Source organism: Phaseolus vulgaris, chromosome 1 (genome assembly GCF_000499845.2).
Source record: "Phaseolus vulgaris cultivar G19833 chromosome 1, P. vulgaris v2.0, whole genome shotgun sequence".
NCBI classification, from domain to species: domain Eukaryota; kingdom Viridiplantae; phylum Streptophyta; class Magnoliopsida; order Fabales; family Fabaceae; genus Phaseolus; species Phaseolus vulgaris.
Window position 1 is genome coordinate 50,001,680 of NC_023759.2, and position 27,801 is coordinate 50,029,480.

At 30.3% G+C, this 27,801-nt stretch overlaps 3 protein-coding genes across 11 annotated transcripts; 2 read left to right on the top strand and 1 right to left on the bottom strand.

Annotated features, from left to right (window-relative positions):
* Positions 1-503: 503 nt before the first annotated feature.
* Positions 504-1,376, top strand: LOC137815127 (uncharacterized). Its single transcript, XM_068618175.1, has one exon. The coding sequence runs from the start codon at positions 682-684 to the stop codon at positions 1,252-1,254; it is 573 nt and encodes a 190-aa protein (XP_068474276.1). The 5' UTR covers positions 504-681; the 3' UTR covers positions 1,255-1,376.
* Positions 1,377-11,597: 10,221 nt separating this feature from the next.
* On the top strand, positions 11,598-16,081 carry LOC137815128 (glutathione hydrolase 2-like). 4 transcript variants are annotated; one of them, XM_068618177.1, is made up of 6 exons: positions 11,598-12,228; positions 13,100-13,615; positions 13,705-13,940; positions 14,597-14,861; positions 15,039-15,195; positions 15,735-16,081. In XM_068618177.1, the coding sequence occupies exons 1-5, from the start codon at positions 11,881-11,883 to the stop codon at positions 15,183-15,185; spliced, it is 1,512 nt and encodes a 503-aa protein (XP_068474278.1). In that variant the 5' UTR covers positions 11,598-11,880; the 3' UTR covers positions 15,186-15,195; positions 15,735-16,081. The 4 variants fall into 4 exon arrangements, with proteins under 4 accessions (XP_068474278.1, XP_068474277.1, XP_068474280.1 ...); XM_068618176.1 differs by having other exon boundaries at positions 15,039-15,176; XM_068618179.1 differs by having other exon boundaries at positions 11,718-12,788.
* Positions 16,082-18,555: 2,474 nt separating this feature from the next.
* Positions 18,556-23,315, bottom strand: LOC137815130 (transcription factor TGA4-like). 6 transcript variants are annotated; one of them, XM_068618180.1, is made up of 9 exons: positions 22,796-23,315; positions 21,751-21,977; positions 21,582-21,656; positions 20,979-21,038; positions 20,810-20,887; positions 20,631-20,694; positions 20,100-20,371; positions 19,604-19,831; positions 18,556-19,036 (listed from the first exon to the last, which is right to left on the bottom strand). In XM_068618180.1, exons 2-9 carry the CDS (start codon positions 21,907-21,909, stop codon positions 18,884-18,886), a joined length of 1,089 nt encoding a protein of 362 aa, XP_068474281.1. In that variant the 5' UTR covers positions 21,910-21,977; positions 22,796-23,315; the 3' UTR covers positions 18,556-18,883. The 6 variants fall into 6 exon arrangements, with proteins under 6 accessions (XP_068474281.1, XP_068474282.1, XP_068474284.1 ...); XM_068618181.1 differs by having other exon boundaries at positions 21,751-21,980; positions 22,796-23,288; XM_068618183.1 differs by having other exon boundaries at positions 21,751-21,926; positions 22,796-23,167.
* Positions 23,316-27,801: the final 4,486 nt, after the last annotated feature.

Below are 27,801 nucleotides of genomic sequence, written 5' to 3' on the forward strand. Positions count from 1 at the left end.
GGGTTCTGTAGTAAAAGAGTAGGTTTTAGAAAGCCAAAATCAGCCCCATTTTCTCAGTGCGATTTGGAGTGGTACCGATTCTGATTCTGATTCTGATTCCGGTGACCTCTATCAGCACGATTTGCAACCGCTTCGCACCGCAACCGCTTCGCTCTGCAACCGCTTCGCACCGCAACCGCAACCGCTTCGCACCCACACTCCTTGCGTTTGAGCAGCACCCAGTTAGGGTTCAGGGATTTGTGAAACAAAATTCAAATTCCCTTTTACAAAAACGCCATGCCACGTCAGCGATGTCATTTTGCAAAAATGACAAAATGACATGCCACGTAAGCTATACATCCACCTAAGCTAGATGTATTCTGGCGTCTAAAAATCATTATTGATATATAAAATATTATGATGAATTAAAAATCTGAGTAGGTGTCCACTTTACAATGATTATGAATAAAATAAAGATCCTGTCAGGGAAGTAGGAGAAGCTAGTTGTTTATATTGTTGAGTAACGTGAACACTTCAAACCAAACATAATATTGCCGTAACCTCTCTACACACAAATTTGTAGAAAATAGTTATCACACTGTTTTTTACTCTCTTTTCAGATCTTGAGGCATTTAGATCTGATAAGCCAACACAACACATACACACACAGAACTTGGCTGAATCTCAGAAATATCCTGCAAAATGTTGAGTGAGGGTGGGAAGAATCAGTCATCCAAAATGTCCTTCACAATAACAAAGGATGATAGGTTCTTCTCTAGGCTAATGGCGAAGGAAGCCACCACCCCAAACTCCTCTTCAAGGATTTTGTACTATGGAGGAACTTCAGTAGCTGTTCCTTTTACCTGGGAGGCACAACCTGGTACTCCCAAACACCCCTTGTCTGAGACATCTCTACCACCTCTCACACCTCCACCTTCCTATTTTTCAAACTCACGCAATGCCAAGGGGAGAAGCTCCAAGCCCAACAACATGTTCTCAACCCTTCTGCCAAGGCTTGTAGGGCCAAGAAAGTCTCATCATGAGTCGCCACCAACATCTTCTAGGTCACCTTCTTCCTCTTCCTCTTCCTGCTCTTTGTCATATCATTCATCACCATTTCCCTCGTTTTCCATGAGAGACAAAGATCGAGGTCAACAAGGAAGAAGCCCCTCTTTCTCACACCCTTTCAAACACAAATGTTCCAATGGATTTAGTGGGTGCTATCCTTTCGGGAACATCATCGGCAACGTAAATGTAAGCCATGGTGCAGACTAGTTACTATTAGAAATTTATTATGCTTGAATATCTACATAAATTAGAGATTCTGATTTTATAACTTAACTTATTCTGTATTATTTTAATATTGTAGAGATCTTCAAAATTTGTATACTTCTTAATTACTACTTTCTCTTTTGCATGCCTTTAACATTATAACACCTCATTCAATCTTGAAACACTGTGATAGGATGTCAAAAAGTGACAAGGATAGTAGCCATGGCTGCCTGAAAATCATGCAAGGTAAATGCGCGAGTGTTATGTTTTAGAAATTTCTCACTGTGCTTAGAATCCAATTACGTATGTTTTCTGTGGAAGCTGTTCATTACAAAGATCATATAGCAGTACACACAATTTCACACCCAACAACTATCATATCATTCAGTTTGGTTGTGCTAAAAAATATTGTCAAAAACTTTTTTATTTTTAAATTCTTTTTATATAAATAGAATTTGACATCGGTTTATTTATGATTTAACGCGTCATAAAATCGTTTTCCTTTTATAAATTAAAAAAAAAAAACTTTATAAGTAATTTTAAATAAATATTTTTGTTTGGACTATCAGAGAAAATCATTGAATAAAAATTAATTTTAGAAAATAAAATAATTACTTAATATTTTATTACATTAAATATCATTTTATAAATTAAAATAATTATTGATATATAAATTAATTTATATTATTAATAAAAAAATTTAAATTAATTTTTAAATTGGTATCTACCCATTACCTACCAAAAGTTAATTACTAACTACTTTATATTCTAAAATAATCTTTATTGATCTTTTAAGATTAATTATTAGAGATCCCACGTATATTAGATATGGAGACATTTCATTGTATATAGATGGATGTAAACTTTACCTTATAAGCCGGTTTTATGACTTTAACTTATACTTAAAGTACACTTCTTAACATCAATTTAAAATATAAAACATTAGTACCTAAAACTTTATAAACTAATTAATATATCAATTTAAAAATTATTTTATAGATTTATTTTATAGATTTTTATTAATAGTAGAAATTACTTTAAATACCAATTATTTTCTAATATCTAAAATGGTATCTAATTTAACTAATTATTTTAAAAAATTGATTATTATTTAATGATTTTTTTTAGTGTCCTTCTAATAAACAAATCTATTTTTTAATTTTATACTATTTATACTTTACATTAACAATAATTTGTTATATCTCTGGATTAAAGTTAATTTATTACAGAAATAATAAAATGTGTTTTAAGGATAAGAAACGAAATGAGCTATATACAAGTGATGAAACAATATTAACATTGTTTTGGAATTTGATCTTTTATAGCATTTATGATTTTTTTTCCTTGAATTTTACATATGCTAATTATATTAGTTGTTGTTTTTCTTCATGGTCAATAGTATCAATATCCTTTCCACCATTGAAATTTTCTTCTAATTCTAATTCTCTTAAAATATCTATATCTCATAAATCTATCATTAAGATGCTTCCTAATTTTCCGTTTTGCTTTTGCAAGCACCAAATATTCTTTTAATAATACTTCTCAAACAAAAATGATAAAATTTAAATACGTCATCTTTAAAATTTAAAATTTACGCTCTAACTAAAATAGTGAAGGTGATACTTAAAAATTTGATTTTGATCTATGTATCATGTGAACGAAAATCACAGAAAGTTCGTACATAGGTCACGTTCATTGCGTTAACCATTACTACAGCCAAAAGAAATTCGAAAAACAGTTTTAATTTATTTTAACAAATTTATGACTCTTGAAACAGATTGGGCTTCATTCAGATTGGGCTGCATTCATATTGGGCTTTAATCGTTTCTCAAAACCCAGTAACTCCACTTTAGTGTGTTGACATATTTGGACAATAACATTATGTGAATAGAGTAGTGTTGTGTTTTCTATAATTAATTTATAAAAATTTATTGAATAAAATACATACACTTAATTTCTTTTAAGAAAAAGGTAAAAATTATTGTAAGAGAATTTAATTTTAAATTATTCGTGTCAATTTATCTAATGTTTTCTATGATGAACATGGGCTTAATTTGAAATGATTTCTGCTCTTTATAGCCGACGAAACATACTAGTTGAACTCTTTTGAGCCCAATCCACCACCACTTTGTCAAAGAAAATATGACAAGTTAGTCCAACAATTATTTTTTAATTTTTTTTTTTATAAAATTAATTTAAATGGAAAAGAGTAGTTATAAAATATGTTAATAATTTAGTTTAAATTTAATTCAAATATTAATTTAATTTAGTAGTAGAGGAATTGAATTGATAAATTAAACTAACAATAAAAATAGTCTTAAAAAAAGTAAACTATAGAATCATAAACGCTAAATATATATATATATATATATATATTTATTTATTTATTTTTTTTTTTATTTTTTTAAAAAAAAAGAGGTGGATCTTCATCTTCAACATTGTGTTTTTTTCACTTTTTTCTCTAGATGCCATGAGCAATCATCACAAGTCAACTTTGATTTCTAAAATATAATAGTTTATTTTGAGTTGACATGTTGCTTTTTGACCATCAATACTACGCTTTCAGACCGATTCGTATAAACTAAAGAAATCAACGTCATTCGTAATTTTAATAATTAGAAAATTCAATATCTCAATAAAAATTATTATTTACGGTAAATATAAAGTCAAAAATAAACATGTGCATATTAACAATTTCCAGATAATTAAAGACGTATATTAAAAAAAACATGAAATAAAATTTAGATTCATAATTATTAAAATAGAATATTAATAAAAGATGAATAAAATTATTTAATCAGTCAACGTATAAATAATATAATATAATAAAACTTACGCCGGTTGTAAATTAATGGAATTTAACTATATTTGAAATATCTATTCTCTATGCAATTGTTTATTGCAGATTATGAATGAGCTTGGATTATCATTCTTAATTTTGACTACTTTAAAAAATATAAATAAAATAATTTAAATAATAAATTAAACGCGCATTTGTAAATAAGTCACATTAATAAAATTATTATTTTTTATTTAATTTAGTTGACTTTGTAGGTTTTGTAATGTATCCTAATAGTTATAGTATATTATAATTTATCTTTTGAAAAACTATTTCTTCTAGAAAAGTCTTTCGAGTAAAACCTCAACAGTGTAGGATCGAATCATAACTTCTGGATATTCGGTTTAATGTAGTTTTATTTTAAGAGATAGACATTTATAACTAAATACACATTTCCTTATATTTCTATTTTTTAAACACACGTATATATATATATTATAATTTGAATCCTGGTCCATAGTTAATAATAAATATTAACTTTATATGAAATGATACATTGAAAGTGCATTAATAAATAATACTTTATAATAAATTTTGATAGCATTTAGTTCTTATCTTATTGAGTGATAAGTTTCGTATTTGGATAGTGGTCATTTTTTTATTTGAGAATGAGTCGAGTTCAAAGTGTTAGTCCGTTAATCTGTCACTATTTGAGTGAGGTAGATCAATCATTTGAATTTGTATTGATCGGTTTACTCTACTTAACTTGTAAACCCAACAGATTACAAACGGAGTGAGATAGGCTAGTCCGTCAATCCATAATTTTTTATTTTGGTATGTTTTGAAATTAAATTTTGATGGATTTTATATAGAATTTTATTTACATTTATTTATACATCATTTAATTTATCGAAGTATTTGTTGATATTTACTTTATTTTATTAGATAATAAAATTTTGTTGATAAAAATATTAAAGTTTAATTTAGTTTTATTATTTTTCTTATATTTTTATTAATGTTAAAATATGTGATATCAATGATTACAACTAAATATATACATCCAATACTGAGTTTGACCACTGGAATCGTTTATCCGTTTTGTGACCCTAATTTTTTAGAAACTAAATTTGAGTTTATAAAATATTTATAATGTATTTGAGAAAGAAAATTGTGGAGCAACTTATTTGTATGATAAGAAATATCTGAAGGTTATTTTGTCACTACATTCTCCTATTCTCCTGCACTGCTGCCCAATGGAACTTGTACTAAGTGCTTCACCTTCTTATTATTCCATAAAACTATTTGCTTCATATTTATATAAAACTAAATCATTTTTATTTAATCTAATTCTTTATGCTTTATGTTCAAATTCCTGATACATTTAATTTTGGTCCTCAAATTTCAAAAAGTTACTTTAATCCGTTAAATAATTTGTAAAATTTATTTATATTTAATTAAACTGACTTTTTAAAATGTTTATTGTAAAAAATATAACGAGTGGAGACACTGACCTTCTGCAAATTTAGAAAAGAAAATAAATATTTATGTAAAGTAGTTGATTGAGTGTATTTGCGTGTTGACTCTTCCAATAAGGTTGACTTTAAAAGTAGGGCTTAAATGCTCTGCTTCCATCAGACTTCTCTACTTTTCATTTTCCTCATAATCTTTTAACAAAATAATTTTATGAAATTCATTTCAAATATTTATTAAACTTTTTTTAACAATACACAACATGAATATTTACATTAAGAAAAGAAAAATAAATAAAAACTTTTATTGGGAAGATCCGGACCTTTTAGACTTTTATGTGTATATTTAAAATGTAAGTGTGACTTGATTTTTTTAATAAATATTATATCATTGTTTAAGTAAGTATTTCGTATGTAATATGTACTGGTAGGCACCGGACGAACGCACGTGATCGACCGACCGAATGCACAATAAATGTAAGGGCATTTATGTGACAAGCTAAGGTGGTTAAGATACAACTCCGAAGAATAAGGAATATGCGTTTAAAGAAAATATGTTTCCCGGGTATTTCGGAGCACGACTGGCAAGACATATCCATAACCACCCTGAGCCCAAGGGATAGAAAGCCCATTAGGCAATCCTATAAATACTGTGCTCAAGCCAGAGAAAGGTACGTTTTTCATTCACTTACGAAACCGCGCTTAGAATCTCATACTTACTTGAGCGTCGGAGTGCCTTCGCAGGTACCCTCCCCCGCCCGACCGAAGGAGACACCAAGAAGGAAAGACCGACTGAAGGAGACACCAAAAAAGAACGACCGACCGAAGGAGAAGAAGATCGACACGTCAGCAATCTCATTACGTCAACCAACCGTGCCTGGGCCCCATTACTCCAAACAGGTACATAATATATTTATTTTGATTGTTGTATCTATTTATAATATTTTTATTATTATTAGATCTTGATTAAAATGTGTGTTATAATTAATATTTATATTATTTAATTGTTTAATTATAGTTAAATTTATGTTATTAAATCGGTATCAGATACGAATACGTTGGAGACGATTCGATATTTAATGGTATAAATATTATTTTCTTTTTATTTTTGTTCCCTTATTTTCGTTCTCATATACTTTGGTTTTTGTATAACTTCTATAGAAGTTTGATCATACGTTTTTATGCAACTTTTCATGATGATTGAACTTTAAAGTGACTCTTTTCTTTTAGCGTTGGGATATCAAAATCCATAATAATGCATGCGAACTTTATATATACATAATCAATAATAATAATAATTTGTAAATGAATAATAATAGTAATAAGAATATTATTATCATTATTATTTTGCAAATGTGAATTTATGACTTTTTGTGTGTAGAGAGAGAGATGCTTAAAAATGCAGTCAAAGAGGCTGTGTTCCTTTTACATTTGACGTGTCACTTTTCTTTTACATCTTTGCTGGTTTTAGAAACTGTTCGTTAATGCTCTGACGTTGAGTGAATACAAGTTCAGAATGAACAGTTTCATTGGGAAGTGTTAACTGGGTCAAAGTTATATATTTTAAAAGATAATACTTTAATAATAATTTCTGTGAGAAAATATCATATTTTCGAACTTTTAAGTCCCATAAAATTATTACATCAATTATTGTATTCGAAATATTATTTATTTTAAAGATCAGTATTTTATTACAGTTTTATTTTTAAAAAATGTTTTTGTAAATTAGTGAAAAAAAATATATAAACGGTTCTTAACTTTATCGAAACACTTTTATCTCTCATCCAGAAAATTGATTTTTTTAATTTATTTTTTACTGGATGCTGGGTGCAATGATTTTTTTTTTTCTGAAAAAAATAGGAAGATTAATGTGATAAAGATGGTACTATAGTCAATGGTTAATAGTCAACGGTTTGCCTCTTGGGAGGAGGAATAGAAAGGATAAAATCTACTCGTGAATCACAACATATAACATGATGGTGATAACTTTGACAAAGTCAAACCAATTAATCTAGAAACGGGTTATAACATTATGTATTTTTCAGTTTATTTGATTAAAAATAAAAAATGAAAATATATTGTTAATCCTTATAAATATAACTCTGTATAGTTTTTAGTCTTTATAAATAACTATAGTTAATTTAATATAAAAATACAAAGTATTAATTACTATAATTAATTAACATAGAAGAAACATTCTAAATTGAGATAGTTATAGTTTTTATAAATATAATTTAATTAAGTTGTATATTTATTATTTAGTATAAATAAGGTAGTTACATATATTATATCTTATTTTTTATTCAATATTTTAAATTAATAAAATAATTTAACGTTTTTAATTCGTCTCATCATCACTGGTTTTTAATAAATACTTTTTAAAATTAAAACATTGACAAAATATTAATAAAAATACATGTTAAGCTTTAATTAGTATTCTGATGATTATAATATCACTTTACGTTTATTTTTTAATTTATTTAGAAACATTCTATCATATATGTATTTCAGTTTGAAGAATTCATTATAACAGTGTCTGAATAGATGATATTTGAATAGATTTTTTTTTCTTTCTCAAATACATATTTACTTAGTTTTTTTATGGATTGAAAATACATGTAAGTTAATTAATTTTTTGCCTGTTTTTTGTTTTTAAGAAAAAAATATTTTTATAAATAAACGAAAAAAACCCTTGTTTGGTTAATTATTTTCCAACTATCTTATTTTAAAGTTATTCTGAAATCCTAATTTTGAAAACAATAAAAACAATGCAGGAATACATTTTTTTGTCTAACATTTTTCTTTGTATATAAAGTGAACAGTGGAATCGTGCATTATTTCTAATAGGGACAAACACATATATGTCATTATACTCATATTTCGGGCAAAAATATAAAAAACAAAATAGAAAAAACATATTTACATAAGACAAGCATGTAATCTCAACAAAATGATCCAAAACATATCAATAACATATATGAACGAAACGAAAGCGATGTCATCAAATATTATATACCGTTAAACAAATACGTAATGTAAACAAATTTACTTGATGTTTTGCCGAGGAAAATTTGTAATTTGACAAGAAAATCGCATTAAGTTATAATTAATTAGGTTTTCCAATAAATTTTTTAATATTAATAAAAAATTAAATATTTTATATGAATGACTAATTATTGGGTGGAGTTTCTTTCACAAGTGGTTCACAAAATATTTTACTGACTAAGTAGAAAGTAGTACAATATGTATCATTATATTTAGTTAGTAAAAAACTAAGATAGAACAACAAAAATCAACATAAATACTACAAGTCTTTAGATATACAAGCTATTTCGATTCGTTTAATATGTTCACATAGTTTAGGTGTAATTTAATAGATATCAATAATAATTTAAATACACATTCTTCACATAATCATTTGAAACGTTTTTAAAGGACAAAAGATGATGAAACTTTAAGTTCCAAAACAAACAATATATTGAATGCGATAATTGATTATAACGATGGTATATTAATGAATTTAAGATAAAAAAATTAGAATCATATGTGAAGGATGAAAAAGTGATTATAAAAATGATCCCTCGTTCTCCCTATATCTTAATTGAAAGACTTATATTGCACCAATTAATGGTTAAACACATACCGGACAAAGCATATATAGTTGGATTAGAGTTCGAAAAACTTCTTGTGCATAAGGTTAATGAAAAAAAGTAATTATAACTCATTTCCTACAAACATAAAATAAGCATTTGAATATTTATTGAACTACAAGATTAGTTTAGTTCATTCATATTCTTTAAAGTTTAGTGTGTTTTTTATATTATTGTAGATATTGTATTGAAGATTCCATATTATCTAAATATATAATTAAATTATAATATATAACTGAAAACAAATAATATGAAAGTTTAAAACAAATCTCAAAATTTAAATTCACTCACAACTATGAAAGTTATTATAATATGATATGTAAATAATTTATTTTAGGTTGATTGAGTTTGTTAATATATTTTATCATTAGATCTTTCTGTTTTTCATATTCAATATCCTTAATATAAAAAGATGTATAAAAGATTTTATATTAACTAAAAATAAAATAAATTATAATATATAATTTATTTTATTTTTAGTTAATTTTATAAAATTAAGTTAAATTTAAAAAATATAATTCATAAATGAATAATACAGATTGAGAAATTAATCTACACAATTTTGTTTAGTGGACGTGAACCCAAGGTATCCTAAATAAAATAAAAATGATTGAATTTGGTGGACCACTTGAGCACTTTGTCTAATGCGCTTAAAGTGTTTGTGTTGTTTCATTAAAGTTACGCGTGCCATTTGTTTCAAAACCACTTCTCCCACTTTTTTTCAAACAAACTTAATTGCTATTTCTCACTTCGCCGTCCTTTAATATTTAATAAACAAAACACACCATTTCTCTAATTCACTCATTTCATTACATATTTTTTTTATAAAAACTTTTATATTAAACATTATTATTATTTAATTTAATATATCCACTAAATAAACACTTCAAATAACAATAATCATCTACTTTTAATCATTGATCGATATAATTTTTTTATCATATTTTATACACTAAAAATAAAATATTAATTCCAATTCAAGATTAAACCATGACAATATAAGGTCTTTTGAATACCTAGCAATCATATCATTTTGGATAGTTGAGAGATTACTTTAAATACGTGATAGATTCGAAGAACCAAATTTTCTTCAAACAATATTTTATACTTTTCCAAGAATAAGATCACATGTTCAGAGCATCTTATTTCAGCACATTTTGTTTAACTTTTAACACACTTTAAGAGAATCCCAACGTTACTTTTATAATTTTATAATTCAAACAACCCTTTCCTTCAACAAACAACTTTAATTTGTTTATTAAATAAGTTCAAAAATATCCCCACATCCTTACATTTCGTCTAACATTGATTTTCTTTAGTTATTTAACATTAACTGAACAAAATAAATTAGTAATTAAATGCTCAAACAAGCTTTTACTTTTTGAGAGACAGTTTTTTAATAATGTTTTTACGGAGCCGCGAGAAACACAAGCACATATTTTGAAAACGTATTTAGATTATTATTTGATTGATTCTAAATCAAACTAATGATTTCGTCATGAAGTTGAGGAAAAATATTTTTAAAAAACAATACAATCTAATGATTTTATTAATTGGTGTGAAGTTATTTTTTTTGTATATAAAAACAAACGAGAGGGATGTGTACTGAAAGCAAGAAACGTTAAAGTCTCATAAACGCGAATGCATAGAATAGAAAGAAATAAAAAACGAAAAGGCACATCAAAATTTGCTTCATCATTGAGCAGTTGCATAATGACAAAACGCATTGCACAACGCATTTGATGAAAACAAAGGAGTTATAAACAAGTTGATTGTTGAATTTCAGAGTGAAGGAATTAAATCGCCATTATTTTTCTACAAAATATCTAAACGGAAGTAGTATTTTTTTTTTTAATTCACTATTCAACTACGATGTTAAAAGATCCTATTTTTATTAAATTTGGATTGAGTATAGTTTGAAAAATATTGTATATGGATTGAGTATAGTTTGAAAAATATTGTATATATGGAATGACGTATCTGAGAGACACATATATATCAAATACCGACATTCAGACACACATATATCAAATACTGACACTCGTACAATATTTATAGATATTCAATATAAAAAAATATTTGTTAGATTTTTAAAAATTCTTCAATCATTCTAATGAAATTTTAAAAATAAAAAATATATTAATTTTTTAAAATTCAAGATGTTAACTGCGGATGATTAAAAAATAAGAAATGAATATTTTCAATCAATTATAAAAAATATTTTTCTAGTTAAAAAAATTTAAATATATTTATACATATAAATTTTTATTATCAATTTATATAATTAATAATTATATAATTAATATTTATATATTAGAGATTATACTATTTCCATTTCCATGTCATTGGTATCTATTAAAAGTTATAAGTTTTGACCAACTTAGTCAAATTCTAGGTTGAGAAACTGACCTTGTTCATTTAATTTTTAATTTTTACCTAAATTCGAACATCGACAAAGAAAAGCATGGAAGCTGTTAACTGTAAGCAAATCTGGAATAGCAGGATCCTAGAAAACGTTAGTGGTCCTTTACCCTTTTGACTATAAATATATTGTGCTTTCATAGAAGATAGTACACAAATATTCACCACTGAGTGTGTGTGTGTCACTACCACCACCCATTATTGCTTTATGACTGCAAAAAACTGAGGTGAAGCCTGAAGCACCATTCATTTTCGCCTTCAGAGTTTAACAAAACAGTTTCATTGCCTGCATCAAATTCTCTCATTACACATGCCAAGTGTTGCAGCTGTGTTGTTATGGCATGTCATTGCCTTGCTTCTTGTGGCAAATTTGGGGTATGCTTCAAGCCATGATGCCAAAAGACTCAGGGCAGAGGTGATCTATGCCCGCAATGGAGCTGTTGCCACTGATGACCGTAGATGCTCAAGGATTGGGAAGGATATTCTCCTAGAAGGAGGGCATGCTGCGGATGCTGCAGTGGCTGCTGCCCTTTGTTTGGGGGTTGTGAGTCCTGCCTCAAGTGGCCTTGGCGGTGGAGCCTTTATGCTTCTCAGGCAGGCAAATGGGGAATCCAAGGCCTTTGATATGAGAGAAACTGCTCCTGCTCTTGCTTCTAAGGTACCACCTACCCTCCTAGCTCCAACCACTCCAGTTATTATACTTTCAATTGATGAATTTGTTGCATGATTGAGACTCAGGAGAAAGAAAGAGAGAGATAAAACCAAAAGTATCTCGGTTTTTGTGTTTGTTTATTTTAATTCCTTTCATCTCACAATAGCCTTGTTATGATTTTTTGGCATTAAGGTCAGCTAGTATCTATAGACACTCACTGCTCAAAGAAGTAAAAGTAAAAGTATAGGTAACTGTTATATTGCAATGAAATCGTTTATGATTTTGAGAGATGGAAGTCCCATAAATGTATCTTTGTACAGTGAGGGGTTAATTCTTGAGGCTGGTTTTCAGCATTCAAAATTGGCCAGATTTTATTTGGGAGGACAGTACGTAATATCTTCTCGAACTGGGTTCAGGAGAATGATTTGAACACTTTAGTCAGTTAGTCAACTCTTCCTCCCATCCTCTTCAAACAATTTTCTCATTCTCCTTTTGCTGCTCTACCTCTCGTTTCACGTGAACTCCAAGTTCGGATGGTATGTGCAAAAGACGCTCCGATGTTCCAAGTAAGAATTCGGTATTCGACACTATTAACACTGTATGACGTACCTAAATCTTGAAATCTGTGTCTATTTATATGATTGTCATGGGTGTTTTGTTATTGGTCTGGATTAGGAAGTTAGTTCATGCTTAAGCGTGCTTAACCTAGAGCTTGATTGTTAATTAGTCTTTTTAATCCTATTTAAACGTAATGATTTTGGTTGTATCAGTCGGTTTGTGATCACATAATGTATATTAGGGAATTCAGTGTGGATGATTATTCAATATTAGAAACAACTAGTAAGGTGTATTGAACATTGTATATCCATTTTTTCAGGATATGTATGGTGGAAATACTACTTTGAAGGCCCAAGGTGGCCTCTCTGTAGCAGTTCCTGGTGAACTTGCTGGCCTTCACGAGGCGTGGAAACAATATGGGAAACTTCCATGGAAAAGGCTTGTAAATCCAGCTGAGAATCTGGCACGTAGAGGGTTTAAGATATCAGCATACCTGCACATGCAGATGAAATCAACAGAGTCAGATATACTGCAAGACAAGGGTCTTCGTAGCATATTGGCACCAAATGGAAAACTCTTGAACATAGGTGACACATGCTACAATAAGAAGCTAGCTGACACTCTCAGAGCAATATCTGTGTTTGGTCCAAAAGCCTTCTATGATGGATTGATTGGTCATAATTTAGTTAAGGATGTTCAGAATGCTGGAGGGATATTGACTACGAAAGACCTCAAAAATTACACTGTTAACCAGAAGAAACCATTGTCTACAAATGTTCTTGGACTAAATCTCCTTGCCATGCCTCCTCCTTCAGGTGGGCCTCCAATGATACTGGTAAGTCTATCTGATTCACTACACTGGTTCTCTTGTTAATAGTTTTTTCCTTTTCTTTTTATTTAGCCATTGTTATCTTTTTGTTACAGCTGCTGAACATTCTAGATCAATATAAACTCCCTTCTGGCCTTTCTGGTGCCCTAGGGATCCATCGTGAAATTGAAGCTTTGAAACATGTATTTGCCGTGAGAATGAATCTTGGTGATCCTGATTTTGTAAATATAACCGAGGTTGTTTCTGATATGCTTTCTCGTAGGTTTGCTACAGTGTTGAAAAATGACATCAACGATAATAAGACTTTTAGCCCCACTCATTACGGTGGCAAGTAAGCTCCTAAGTTCCTTGAATTTACACTAATGTTTCATTCATGCCTGTGCTAGTTAATGAGATTCTTCAGATTCCATGTTTGTATTCTACCTCATACACTAGGAACATTCAGCTTTACGTATGAATGGCAGAAAAAAAATGCAGTAACCGTTGACAAATAATGCATCATAACATGCGCCGCAAACTAGATTTGAAAGATTCAATGCTTTCAGTTTAGTGATCAATTGGTTGACTTTAGTTGTTATAGGCATTTAGTCAACTTGATTGAGGAAGTGCCCATACTTGTTTATAAAGGTTGACTTTAGTTGTTATAGGCATTTGACCAACTTGACTAAGCTCTTCATGCATATCTAGAATTGTATTTAACTTGACTAAGCATTTGACCAACTTGGCAAGGCTTATTCACAGTTAGAACTACAAATGCCATTTAAAAGTCAAGTGAAGTAATGCATTCAATCTTCACAAACCAGCGTATATCAGAAGCCTCGCATTATATTATGTGTTATGTTATGACAACGATGAAAAGGAGGTTGAAAATGTTTGTATGTGTGGTCACTATATATAGATCCAAATAAACAAAGTCTAAATTAATATTCTAAGTAAAATTATTTGTGGCAATACAGAAGTCTCAGTTTTGCTTAATTGTCTTTGCAGGTGGAATCAAATTCATGATCATGGTACAAGTCATTTATGTGTAATAGATCTTGAGAGAAATGCCATTTCCATGACTACCACTGTAAATGCATATTTTGGTTCAAAGATCCTTTCACCAAGTACTGGAATAGTACTGAACAATGAGATGGATGATTTTTCCATACCTAGAAATGTTTCCAAGGATGTCCCACCACCAGCTCCTTCCAATTTCATCATGCCAGGAAAACGGCCACTATCATCCATGTCACCAACTATTGCTCTCAAGGTAATCAATCCTTTAACAAAGATTTGACTCTCTTAATTTGGCTATCTTTTTCCACATTATCTATGTCATCCACTACTGCCCAATTTCAGCCTCATCAATGCTTTTGAAATCTGTCATTATTTATTAGTTACGGTACTCATTGTTCACTTGCAATGATTTCTTACCATGTCCATTCAGGATGGGAAGCTAAAAGCTGTAGTAGGTGCAAGTGGAGGTGCTTTCATTATTGGTGGAACTTCAGAGGTTCTTTTGAATCACTTCGGTAAAGGACTGGATCCTTTTTCTTCTGTAACGGCTCCAAGGGTCTATCATCAGGTATCTTAAATTTTATGAGGTTAAGTGGGACTTAAAGTCCACTTTTTAATATTATATCAGAGTCATTTTGAGCCTATTTTAGTGAGAGTTTGTTTGACTTATCAGACCATCCGCTATCTAACAGTTATCGGACCACCCATAATATGTTGTTCCACGCATGAGCTATCACTCTCGGTGTGAGGGAGGTGTGTTAGAGATTCCACATGGACTAAAAATTAGAGTATTTCATAGTATATAAGTGGGTGCAAACCTTACCTTATAAGCCAGTTTTATGAAGTTGACTTAGACTTAAAGTGATATAGATATATATAATGAATGGCAGCATTAAAACCAAGGAAAAATGTTATAAAAAATGTAAAACTTATACCGAAATAACAACCACATCTATATTTTTCACCTCCGAATCTGTGTTCCCCTGGTTCAGTTCAAGTAATAAGAATTCTGTATTTATTTTGCTACTGTTATTTCTGATGTTTTTCTCATTTGTGATTGTGACTGCACACTTGTCTCAAAATTTCGATGACTAATTAACTGAGAAACTCCCCATGTTTTATGCAGCTAATTCCTAACGTGGTTAACTATGAGAATTGGACAACTGTGACCGGTGACCATTTTGAACTTGGCGCTGATATCAGGAAAGTCCTTAGAAGTAAGGGTCATGTCCTACAGAGCCTTGCCGGTGGGACTATTTGTCAATTTATTGTTGTAGAGAATTCTGTGTCATCAAGGAAAACTAAAGTGACTGGAATTGAAAGGCTTGTGGCAGTGAGTGATCCAAGAAAGGGTGGTCTTCCTGCAGGCTTTTAAGATAATTCATTCACTCACATTGTGATATCTTCATTTCATCTTCTACTTCTTTTTTTGTATTTCCATAATGCGAATAAAAGATCTACACAATTATACTACGGGTTATACACTCCTACTCCTGCAGTTAATTGCATCACTTTGCCACGAGTATGGATACCAGCTACTAGATTTATCAAAAATCTACAGTATATGTTGATATAAGTTTTAAAACAATATGTATTTTTGTTAACCACATCAATTGGATTCCAAAGATGTAAAAGATCCGACATGTCGATGAAATATAATATTGCAACACAACCCCTCACGTCAAGATTCATACCATGTTATGGAGTGAACTTTTTAGCACCACTTATGTTTATTTAGTCGATGTGAGATCTCCAACATAGTCATAGCACAATGCAAAACAATATATATTTAATAGATGAATACAAAGTTATTAAACATGAGATTATTGTTAATTACATTGCTTAAATTAAACAAATTTCAGCATAATTTTTCTGGAGTAAGGTAATCCAAGTTAACGCCCAATTAACAAAGAAGATTCCATGTCAATTAAAACTAGTTGTTTTTATTTTAAGGAAAACTTAAAACTAGTTATTATATTATATTAAGTCTCTGCATTAGTTATCACATGTTAATCCGATCACCAATACTCCCCGTAAATTAGATACACTGAACTTTTCACTATGGTAAGTGGAAAACCATTTTTCCACCCAATTTTTTTGTTTTGTTTATAATAAGTGAGTTTATTATTATCATTTAAACAAGTTTATAAATATACGTTAAATATAACAAATAACAATATTTAATGAGTTTTTTTTACTGGAATTAAAGGCTGAAAATGTCTATTTTTTATTTTAAAATATTAAGAATTAGTTTAGTTAATGAAATATTATCTGGATAATAATTTTAAGTATCCTATTTTAATTAGTATGATGATTGAAAAAATTTAAGTACTAATTAAATAATTAAGGAAAGTAAAATAAAATAAAATTGATGACATATTAATAAACTAGAAAATATTAATTTAATATATAAATTCGTAAGATTTTTATAAATTGAAAAAATAATATGGTCACATTTTTCTATTAAGAATAGGAGCAGGAATTTATATGATTAGAGATTTTTTTTTTTTGAAAATTCAATTGATAAAAAGTTTATTAAATAAAAAAAAATTCCAAAATTAGAAATTAATTTCATCCTTTCTTGTATGCGAACAAATAACACTTAAAAAAATGTAGAATATTTATGTTTTTGAATATTATCTCTTACCATTAACAGAGCTTTCATTTAGTTGTTTAGAAAATAAAAGTAAAAGTGATTTTCATGTTTAAAATTAGTGTTTTGTAATAATTATTCATAAAAGATGTTTTTAAAAATTAATGGAGAGATGATTGACAGAGTGATAAGAGTCAAATGGTATTGACAAAGTACAGTTTTTGAAGTTTATGAATTATGCTTGGGAAACAGCTATCGTTGATGTTTATGAATTATGCTTGAGAAACAGCTATCTATAATTCAAATGTGAATCAAATGATGTGCAAAGCTCAACATTGTGCAGGGCAAGATGCAGTATCTATTTGATGAGAATGGCAGGTGTTATCTTCATGCTTTTGCTGGAATAGTTATTATTTCTGGTGGACATTGCCATCCTGAAGTTCTGAATGCTATAATGGAGCAAAGTAAACTCTTGCAGCATACAACAACCATATATCTACACCATGCAATAGCTGACTTTGCTGAGGCCTTGGAACCTTAAGATCAATTTTATCTTCATAATTTGTGTTTCAGTTACTATTCCCAAAGAGGGGAATGATAATAATGATCTTCTTACATTGAATTTTCACATGATCTAGTCCCATGAACATTTTGCAAGATTGAATGTCAATGAGGAAAGATAAATAATGTAATATGGCAAGGCAAAAAGGCCAAATTAGACATTGGTGTGCTTTCAAAATAGAACCATGTCTGCTCTCATTCCCTTTTCATGGTTGAAAACTACAAAAATCACTACTAAATAAGGAAACAAGTCCTGCTAGCTGCACTTGTGTATGTGCTCATTGCTGTAGTGTATTACATATTACCAATAACACTGCAATGCTCATCCCATTGCAAAGTGAAAATTCCTGTAAACAATTGACATTATAAATTGAATGTGAATAAGTACACTGGTCTTTATGCTTGGTTTCCTGATATTTGTGTATATATAAAATCAAACAAAAATATAGAGTGTTCAGCAAATCAATATTTTCTCAATCAGCATTTGGATAGAAACTCAAGCCTCCATCCCAAGAACGAATGATAATTACTTAGCACTGTCAATATCAGAACTTTGAGGAAAGAGACAAGTAATACCAATATAATGGGCCATACACCATAAAATTAGAGTAGAGAAAAGGAGTACCATCTGTAGTTTATAGAACAAAGATACAGCAAAACTGTATAAATACTCTATTTATAGAGCTTCTTAGAGTTTACAGCTTTTTAACAAAACTAACTGGTATTTCTAACAAACTACTCTCAATCATAAGAAAATAATTGTGTCCACTAAGAGAGTCTAAAAGTCGATTAATTTTGAAAAACAAACAACGCAACATTATATCAATTTTACATTACCAACTTCCACACAGGCTCATGGCATATTCTAAATATTTCATTTTGCAACAATCCAATATACACCATGCGTCCAAAATAATTTATTTACAGACTCGTATGCATAGAATGAGCGAGCAGTCCTATTTACAACTTATCCATAACGCAAAACTGCAGGAAAATTGAGAGCAACCTGGACCCTCAGATGATGCATGGTTTTGATGCTCTTGGCCAAAGAAACTGACCAATATTTATCATCACATCACATTCATGTTACAAGTTTTGGTTCTTGTAACCTGTTTGTGAGACTAAGCAGGTTCACGGGGTCTGTTAGACCACAGTGAGCTCAAAGCCCTCAGGCGTTGGAAATATTCTCCCAAAGCAAGCAAGCACCGAGCCGCCTGACGGATTGTAAGTATTCGAGACATCTGCTGCAAGGTTCCCTGCCGAAGATGGTCAGCCTGTTTCACATAGAGCATGTTTTTAACCTTTAAATTAGTTGACAAAATTGTTGTTGTCTGTTTTTACTAGGATTTATTTATATTAGGAATTGAGTTTAAGCCTAATTCATTCTTACAAAACCAGCTTTGAAGGTAAGGTTTGTCCCCACTTATATAGTGTAAATTGGTCTTAACTATAGTCGACATAGGATATCAAACATTCCTCCCTCATACTGAGGATCAAACATCTCGAGTGTGCGATTAGATATTTATGGATAGTTCGACAGTAGATAGCGGGTGGCACAATAGATCCAACTAATCTTGCTAGGATAGACTCTGATATTATATTATATTAGGAAGTGAGTCTAAACCTAACTCATTCTCATAAAACCAAAATTTATTTATAAGGTGAGGTTTGCTTCCACTTATATAATATAAATTGGTTTTATCCGTAAGTGATGTAAGATATCCAACACACCTTAGAATGAAAAGTATTGAAATTACTAGATGGCATCCGTTAATTAACATGACATGTTTTGAAAAGGAAAAGAATACTGAAGTGAGAACAAATGTCTGTGGAAACATTACCTGGTTCACAAAGCTCACCAGAGCTTCCAACTTCTCCATTGCAGAAGTCATCTGTGGAATGTAGGTTCCCTCCATGAACTGTCCAGCTGCTACACTATCAGCTAGTGTGTGCCGGAGTTTGTCCATACCTTGTGATAGGGCATCTTCTGCTTGCTGACATGATTGTCCTAGGTTATAGATATCCAACCGTTGTTTCTCTGTGAGGGGTTCAATCAGGGGCCCAAGAACCTGCAATTAAAATAAAGTGTCAGCAAGAACCATACTTACAAGCATACAGTTGAATATGGCAATAGAAATAATATCAAGTTCATAGTGTCACAATAAATCCCTTTTAGTAGATTTAACATTCAAGTGCGGAATTTTAATTTTGGACCAAGTTCTTTGGGGCTCACTGACAGAGTGATGGAGATTTTAGTAGAAAACATTCTGTAGATTCTGAACACATTCTACAAATAACATTTTATACTTCTTGCATTTATTAAATATGAACCATCACCTTTAGAAGCTCAGAGGGGCGAAAGCCTCCGATCCACAGGAAAAATCTTTCAGCTGTTGTTTTCCACATACCAGACATGACATAGAACACGTCTGCTTTTGCGGCAGCAGATTTCATGCGAAAGATTTCAGCGTAGTGGTTCATCATACCATCTACTAGAATCCTGAGTTCTATGTCACCAATATGAGCATTTAAAGCAGTTCTCAGTTCTGTGATTTGCCTATTTTGCTCGTTCACCCAGTGTCCGTACTCCATCTCAAAGGTTGTAATTCCTGCAAGCATGGTATTCTTAGAATGCAAGAACAGAGTGGAAAACAGATTGTAACACAAGAAGAAATGATACTCACGAAAACCAGGAAAACTATTACTCCAACCATAACAAACTATGGTAAGCTTACATGGTAGCACGAAAGTTTCTCAACAATTCAAGAGTTGCAATGCCAATAAGGCTACCAAAATTGGTACAAGTTAAGGTCACTCTCAAAGATACGTTGATTTTATTTAGTTGCAGTAGCATGATAAGAAACCAACCTGAATTTACCGATCCAGAAAAACCCATATGATTAGAGTCCAACCCACCACCTATGTACATTCCCTGCAGTTTTGTTGCCTCAAGATATTAAAGAGAAAGGAAAAGAAAGGAAGTTGATGATCAACATAATGTGATCCACAAGAGAAACTACAAGTATATTAACTCATCTTCCCCACACCTGATGTCTTGCACGTTCGAGCTCTTGCTCCAACTGCATCAACTTCAAACGACTTGACTCTAACTGCTGCACATAGGCCTGTGGGGCAATATCAGAATCCACACGAACATTAGCATATCTAAACTCCAATAGCACATCTAACAATCCATCAATGTATAAACATGCAAACCTTTTTCCTCAAACGGCTCTTACGAGCAGCCTCTCGATTTTGTGCAAGACGTCTTTGTATCTGCATGTTTCATCATATTAGATTCCTATTTGTTTCCACCATATATGGGTATAAAAGAGAGTATGAATCCAAGCCATGGATCCAATTTGAATACAGATTTTTCAAAGTTCAAAATGGCAGGACTGACATACTTTTCACTCCCACCCTAATTGTACACATAAAGGAAACAGAACTGAAAAGGCTGTGCCAAAACATTCCCAATAACTCCAAAAGGTTTGAATGCTTCATTACATTATACAACAACACCCTACAGAATACACCTTGAACCTTCAAGATGACAACGTATCTAAAATGCAAAACATTTAATCCTAGACAAATGGCCCAATGAAAGAAACTTGAAATTGTATTACTCAAAATTATCCACCTCTTCATTTACAGGGAATTTGAGCTGACAATTCAATTACAGGAAGTATTCCAGAGTTCCCAAGTAGATACAGTTTACAGTAACAAAATCCCGCTAAGACATAACCCTTCTTTCTGTTCTTTTGTTTGGGGGAAAAGGGGGGTAAAAAGAGCCAACAAATTTGCATAACACGCTCTTACCTTATCAGTAGGTTTGTTAGCTTCTTGATCATACTTGCTAGGTGCTCCCAGAATACCGTGAGAAGCATCCTCTGACTAGTATTAAACAGCACAAACAAATTTGGTTAGTTGGCAGAATAGGCCTTCGTATTTGCCAATGAAACAAAGCACAGATTTCGTAGACTCGCACCTGACTATCTAACTTCATGTCTGCATCATCTATTAAAGGCATGGAAGCACTTAAATTACCATTACTTTTGAAGCCTTCTCCCCACATACTAATCTGGTGGATTGGATCGTACACACTCATCCTTCTTGCGGAAACGAACTGTGGGGATGCTGAATTCATGCTCTTGGTACTGATCACTGCCACCACTCAAAAATAAGCATTCAACATATACATACCTATGCAGCAAACTGCTGTCAAGACAAAAAAAAATGCATTAAATATTATAAGCCAAACACATTCACTTCAAAGATTAACAGTAGAAACAACAGTGAGAAACAAAATAAGAATCACAAACATCTATTTTAAGGTTAAATAATAGAGCAGGTCTTCATACTGTGCTAATCCTACATCGTAGCAGCAGGAAGTAGAATAAGATACAAAAGGGTAGCAGAGTAGATTATTTAGTTGCCACTGTTTCAACCAGAAGAAGTACTGTGAGAGATTCCAAGAGTGAAATACCTTAACTAATAGCTAAAAACACACGGCAACAAACAGAACCTTAAATCTCAAGAAAAAACAGACATCACAAAGGCAAAGAGAAGCACAAAAAACCGCATGATTCATTTAATTAAACCGTGTTTTAGTTTCTTCCTCCACCTCATCCACGTTTGTACGACAACTGCCACAGACAACGCCTATGTAAAAGAATCTATTGTACGATTTTCCCATTAATAAGGTAACAAAGCACCTCATCATTTTTCGCAAATATAGGAAAGCAAAACCAAATCCTACATAGCCCCCTTTTTTTTCACTTTTTTTCCCTTTTCCCAAAGCAACAAAAGTTTTTAGCAACCGCCAGAAGAAAGTACCAGTAATCATAGCAGTTCAAAGCAAAGATAAATAAAGGCATCAATCTCTCCAAGTATCTCTGCCTATTGATGTCATCATAATATTGAGTTGGAAAAGTACTACAAACAAACTTTGATCTTTACCAATTCCCATCCTCGACAGTTACACAATTATCCACAAAAACTGAAAAAACAAAATCCAAAAAGCCAAACCAAACCTTGTTATAAAGCCACTTTGAGGAAGGCTATTTACGTTGTCTTATTACTATTTTCCCGCTCAAAATCTTGATGCCAACATGGCGTGGTGAAGAACCGCAGAACGCTACACCCTTCCTATCATTCCATCATTGCGTTGCTACTTCAGAAGACGACGCTTTCAGAGACACCTCTTCCTTCTATTTTTACTATATATATTAAAAAAAACATAGCCCCCCATTTTTAAATGGGGTTGCATTATTTATGTATATGCAAAAACAAATAAAAATGCAGAGACGACTTTTTGGTGTCTTGTTTTTAGAGAATGGAACTTTTTTTTTTTTCTGTGTCTCTGTGTGTTGTTGTTGTTGTTACTGAATACTAATTGCTTGCTTGTGTTGATCTACAGAGAGTCAAATATATTTCAGAAGCCAAGTGTCACAGTCATCGTCATGTTTCCACTATCGCTAATGTGCGCACCAGGTAGACCACAACCCTGTTCCTGTTCATGTTCCTGTTCTCCACACCTATCTCTCTATCTCCAATTATATTATAAAATAATATTTTAATGATGAATATACTTGGTATTTTTGTATTTGATTATCTGTGCTATAAGCTATTATTGGTGTCACCATCCACGAAATTAATCACCCTTTGTCAAATGATAACCTTAGGAGAATGCGGGCACCAACAATTTTAAAAAGTCAAGAAATTATGAGTTTTATATGATTAATCAAGGGTGCTGTGGAGTGTTTCGAATAGAAGAAGACGTCACACCTTCACACGAGATTCGACAAAACCTAATCATTTCAATATTTATTTTTTCATCTCTTACAGCATAAATATGGATATGACACTTACACGAACACGGAGATACGTAAAATTTCTAAAATATAAGATACAAGACACTAATTTATATATTATATAATTATGAATTATATAAATTGACAATAAATATTTATATGCACAAGTATGTTTCAGATTCTTTTGGAAGTAGGAAGATGTTTTTCCTAACTAGTTCAAAAGAATTTGTTTCTTATTTCTACAATCATAATAAAAATTTATACAATAAATTTGAACTTTTAGAAAATTATTGTATTTATCTTTTTTAAAATTGTGTTAAAACCATAAAAGAATTTTCATAAATCCAACAAATATTTTTTGGATTGAACACTTCACCGATAAGTGTCCTACGAGTGTCGATACGGAGTGTGTCTGACACGAATACGTCATTTAAGAGAAGTGTCTGAGTTTCATAGCTTACATTATACACACATCCTAACTTTAAATCTCACATCGTTCAGAAGTCAAATCCAAGAGTTTATATACCTCTTCCAAAGATCTTACAAAACACTAATTTATAAAACATATAATAATTCAAATGCGATGATTAACCTTAATAATACTGTTTTTTGAATTTGAGATTGCACATTAACCAATATTTATACCTATGCATCCCTCTAGTTGTTATCAGTATTAGTTTATATTGAAATAAAATAGGATTCGCAGATCCTTACGTCTCCCTGTTAGATTGATGCTGTGTTAGGGTGGAGAATTGGAATAATTGTGATTTCATATACTTTTTTAACCATTCACCTCACCACTTCCACCATAATATATACCAAAAGAATTTGTGCCTAATAAATCAAAGCATCAAATGCAACTAACAAACCATCATGCATATTAATTCAACTCTCTGCACCCTAACTATAATACTTAATGCGTTTTCTATTTTTTTACGTTAATCTTTACTCATCTATACCACCATGCTGCCCCACATCGTTTTCTCCTTTAAAAATGCTCTTCCATCTTCCCATTCTTCTTCATCTGTCATGTAAAAAATAAAACCTCTTTTAAATGGATTCTAGTATCTTAAAAAAGATTAATCTTTATCATATTCAATAAAAAAATATTCTCAGATAAAGAGTGTTTATCATTTTTTTAAATATTTTTATTTTCCATAATTAAATAAATAATGATATATCATTATCGTTGTTGTAAGGTCGGATCAACTAACATAATCACTACATAGTTTAGGTTTCTAACTTTTCATCTTTTTCTCTTCTTGATTTTTTTCTTAGTTTCAGTCTTAACTTTTGATTCGTCTCAATTTTAGTTTCAGTCTTAACTTTTGATTCGTCTCAATTTTAATTGAGTTATTTGTGATTATATTTCAACGTTTAAGTCAATTAATAAAAATAGTGATTTAATAAATTTTTAATTAGTCACATTTTATTTTTGGACATACTTCTATTTATAATACTAGAATTAACTAGGAAAGTTAATATCTAAGTAGGGACCAGCATCTCATAATTTTAAAATTGATTTATGTTTTGATTATTGTTAATGAAGTAGTTAGATCATAGTTACAAACTAACTAACTTAAATAACTATTCGTTATATTGATGATGTTATAACGAAGAAATATCAGTATTTATAATATATGTAGGACACAACAATATTGGTAAATGAATAACACATTAATTTATTTTAAAGTAACTAGTTGTCTTCCAATTTAAGTTGTCTTCCAATTTAAGTTGTCTTTAGAATAAGAATTGTGTCACCACGGATTATTCTTCCTACACTATTTGCAACCAAAAAAAATATTATTATTAAATTCTTCTATTAACTGTTCGTATAAATTAGGAATGGTTGTAAATATCAATACGAATATCCGCAATTAAGATTTTTTTTATCTAACTTAATATCCATGTGTAAAGCAATGCTTAATATCACGATTCGGCCTTCAAATTAAATCCGTACTTATGATATACCCAACTCAACGAGTACGTGTCCAAATCTATTACTACTATTTTATTCATGAAATCTATTCTCTTATCATGAATGTTTTTTTTATTAATATTAAAAAAAATGTTTTTTAAATTAAAATTATTTTTATAGAATAGAAAAAATGTTTTATCATAATTAACTTATAATTATGAAAAAAGGGTAAATATATCATTCTAATATTAAATTCATATTTATCATTTAATACAAGTTTTCGAAAGGGCTAGACTAAGAAAACTATTATCTTTCCTTTTTGTCAGTTGGTCGGTCTCTGCGCTCTTCTATCACTCATCCACTTCTCGTATTTGTAACTTCAAGCTCAGATGATATCTGTAAAAGACACTCTGACGCTCAAGTGATTTTTCAGTATTCGGTCATCGGTGAGTACTGAATAATAACGTACTTTGATTTTTGAAATTTGTGTCTATTTATATGATTATCATAAATTCTTTTTTATTAGACCAAATTAGGATTTTAAATCATGATTAAGAGTGTATTACCTAATGTTTATCACTAATTAGTTTTCTTAATCTTCTGTTTAAATATAATGAATTTAGTTGTGTCAATTGACCTTGACCAAATGTTTGGAGTCCCAGCTATCTACGGACCGCCCGGTACAATACACATCTGTCAAGTAAATATTATTTATATGCAATTAATATATTTAAATTTTATATAAGTTACGTTACGTGCAATGTAATGAGCTTATAAAAGGAATGAAAAAGGCATTATAATAATAAAAAGGAAATAGACCAGCACTAAAAAAAGAACACTTTAGTGTAAAATGGATCAAAACCCTCTGAACCAATGTCCAAGTTTTAATATGTGTTGAATGTAATATAATACTTATATTAGTTTAAAATGAAAGAATCATACAAGAGATGTGAGGATTTAGCAGGAGACCCACTTATTTTTTTGATGGAAAGAGCACAAGCTGATAAATATTTTGTTATGCAACAGTTTCTCCATCTATAAGTGTGTAACATGATCTTGTTTGTAAAAAACTGTGAAAAGATAGGTAAAGGAGCTAGAATGCGTGTAGGATATATTTATTAATTAAGATGTAGATTATGGTACGCGCACAAAGTTTTCCATTGAGACAAACGAGTTCAAAAACTCTGTCGCTAAGTTGTTATCTACATGTCATTCTTTGTCTCTTTTGTCTTTTCATTTGATATTTTAATTACCAATCCCTTCAAACCACACACCTATTTTCTGTCACATATTTTGCCCTTTCAGATAGTGTTGGGACGAGGATAACCACATTTTTAAGTTCCCTTCTTATGGAATCAACTTTTTTTTTTTTGTTTTGTCGGTTGCATAGTACATGTGTGTGTTACTTGTATTCATCAAACATGCACCAGAATCATTTACACACTGGTTTTGACTCATAAAAATGTTGTCGTTGCTTCCGTGAATTTGCAGGATTCTAGAGCCATATCCATAGAAGTTTTCGTTATGATTTTGGCTTGGAAAAACTTGTAGAACAACTTTATCGTAAAAAGAGATGAAAAGGAAAAGTGACATTAGAAATTGTGTTACTAATAAAATGAAAAGAACTCGCATGATTGTGATCATTTGTCTGGTGATACCAAGTACACCTTGACACCCAGAAACTTAATTCGTCAAAAGAATAATTGTTTCTTTAACTTATAAAAAGAATAGGTTTCACTTTTAGAATGAATTACTTTCTTAATTAGAGTTTTCCATTAATTTTAAATCAAACAGTTTGTTTTACATTATGTTAGTCCTAATTTGTTAGCTATAGATTTTGATTAGAAATAAGTATATACAAATCTCATTTTGTAAGGTTAAATTAGATTAAAAATATATTGTTTAAAATTATATCAGTTTTAGAGTTTATTCTAACAAGAGCTATTAAATCTATTATGTAATTAGTTATCAAATCATTATTACACTATCATTAAATATTTAGTCTTGTATAAGTTGACCGTCTCAGTATGTTGAAAATTTCACATTGACTAGAGATAAAAATTAATATATAAATTAGTACCAATATCACTTTATAAATCAGTTTTATAACTAATTAAACTTAAAATACATTTTTTTTAAATCAACCCAATACAAAATATGACGAGTTAATATATATTTGTCCTTTAAAAACATATTCTTAGTTTTTGGATTACTCAATAATGTGATTATCCCAAGTCATTGAAAATTTGTATAACAATGTTTTAAATAATAATGTAATTTATCTATTCTATACTAATAATTTAGTCAC

What these genes read in the sequence shown, in the direction of transcription:
- LOC137815130 (XM_068618180.1), bottom strand. Translation starts at nt 21,909, where the DNA reads ATGAATTCAGCATCCCCACAGTTCGTTTCCGCAAGAAGGATGAGTGTG. An exon ending in GCCCCTCTGAGCTTCTAAAG is followed by an intron (nt 19,832 to 20,099) that starts GTGATGGTTCAT and finishes TTTTAATTGCAG; the next exon opens with GTTCTTGGGCCCCTGATTGA. An exon ending in TGGTGAGCTTTGTGAACCAG is followed by an intron (nt 19,037 to 19,603) that starts GTAATGTTTCCA and finishes TATGTGAAACAG; the next exon opens with GCTGACCATCTTCGGCAGGG.
- LOC137815127 (XM_068618175.1), top strand. Translation starts at nt 682, where the DNA reads ATGTTGAGTGAGGGTGGGAAGAATCAGTCATCCAAAATGTCCTTCACA.
- LOC137815128 (XM_068618176.1), top strand. Translation starts at nt 11,881, where the DNA reads ATGCCAAGTGTTGCAGCTGTGTTGTTATGGCATGTCATTGCCTTGCTT. An exon ending in GTGGGCCTCCAATGATACTG is followed by an intron (nt 13,616 to 13,704) that starts GTAAGTCTATCT and finishes TTTTTGTTACAG; the next exon opens with CTGCTGAACATTCTAGATCA. An exon ending in CTCCAAGGGTCTATCATCAG is followed by an intron (nt 15,177 to 15,734) that starts GTATCTTAAATT and finishes TGTTTTATGCAG; the next exon opens with CTAATTCCTAACGTGGTTAA.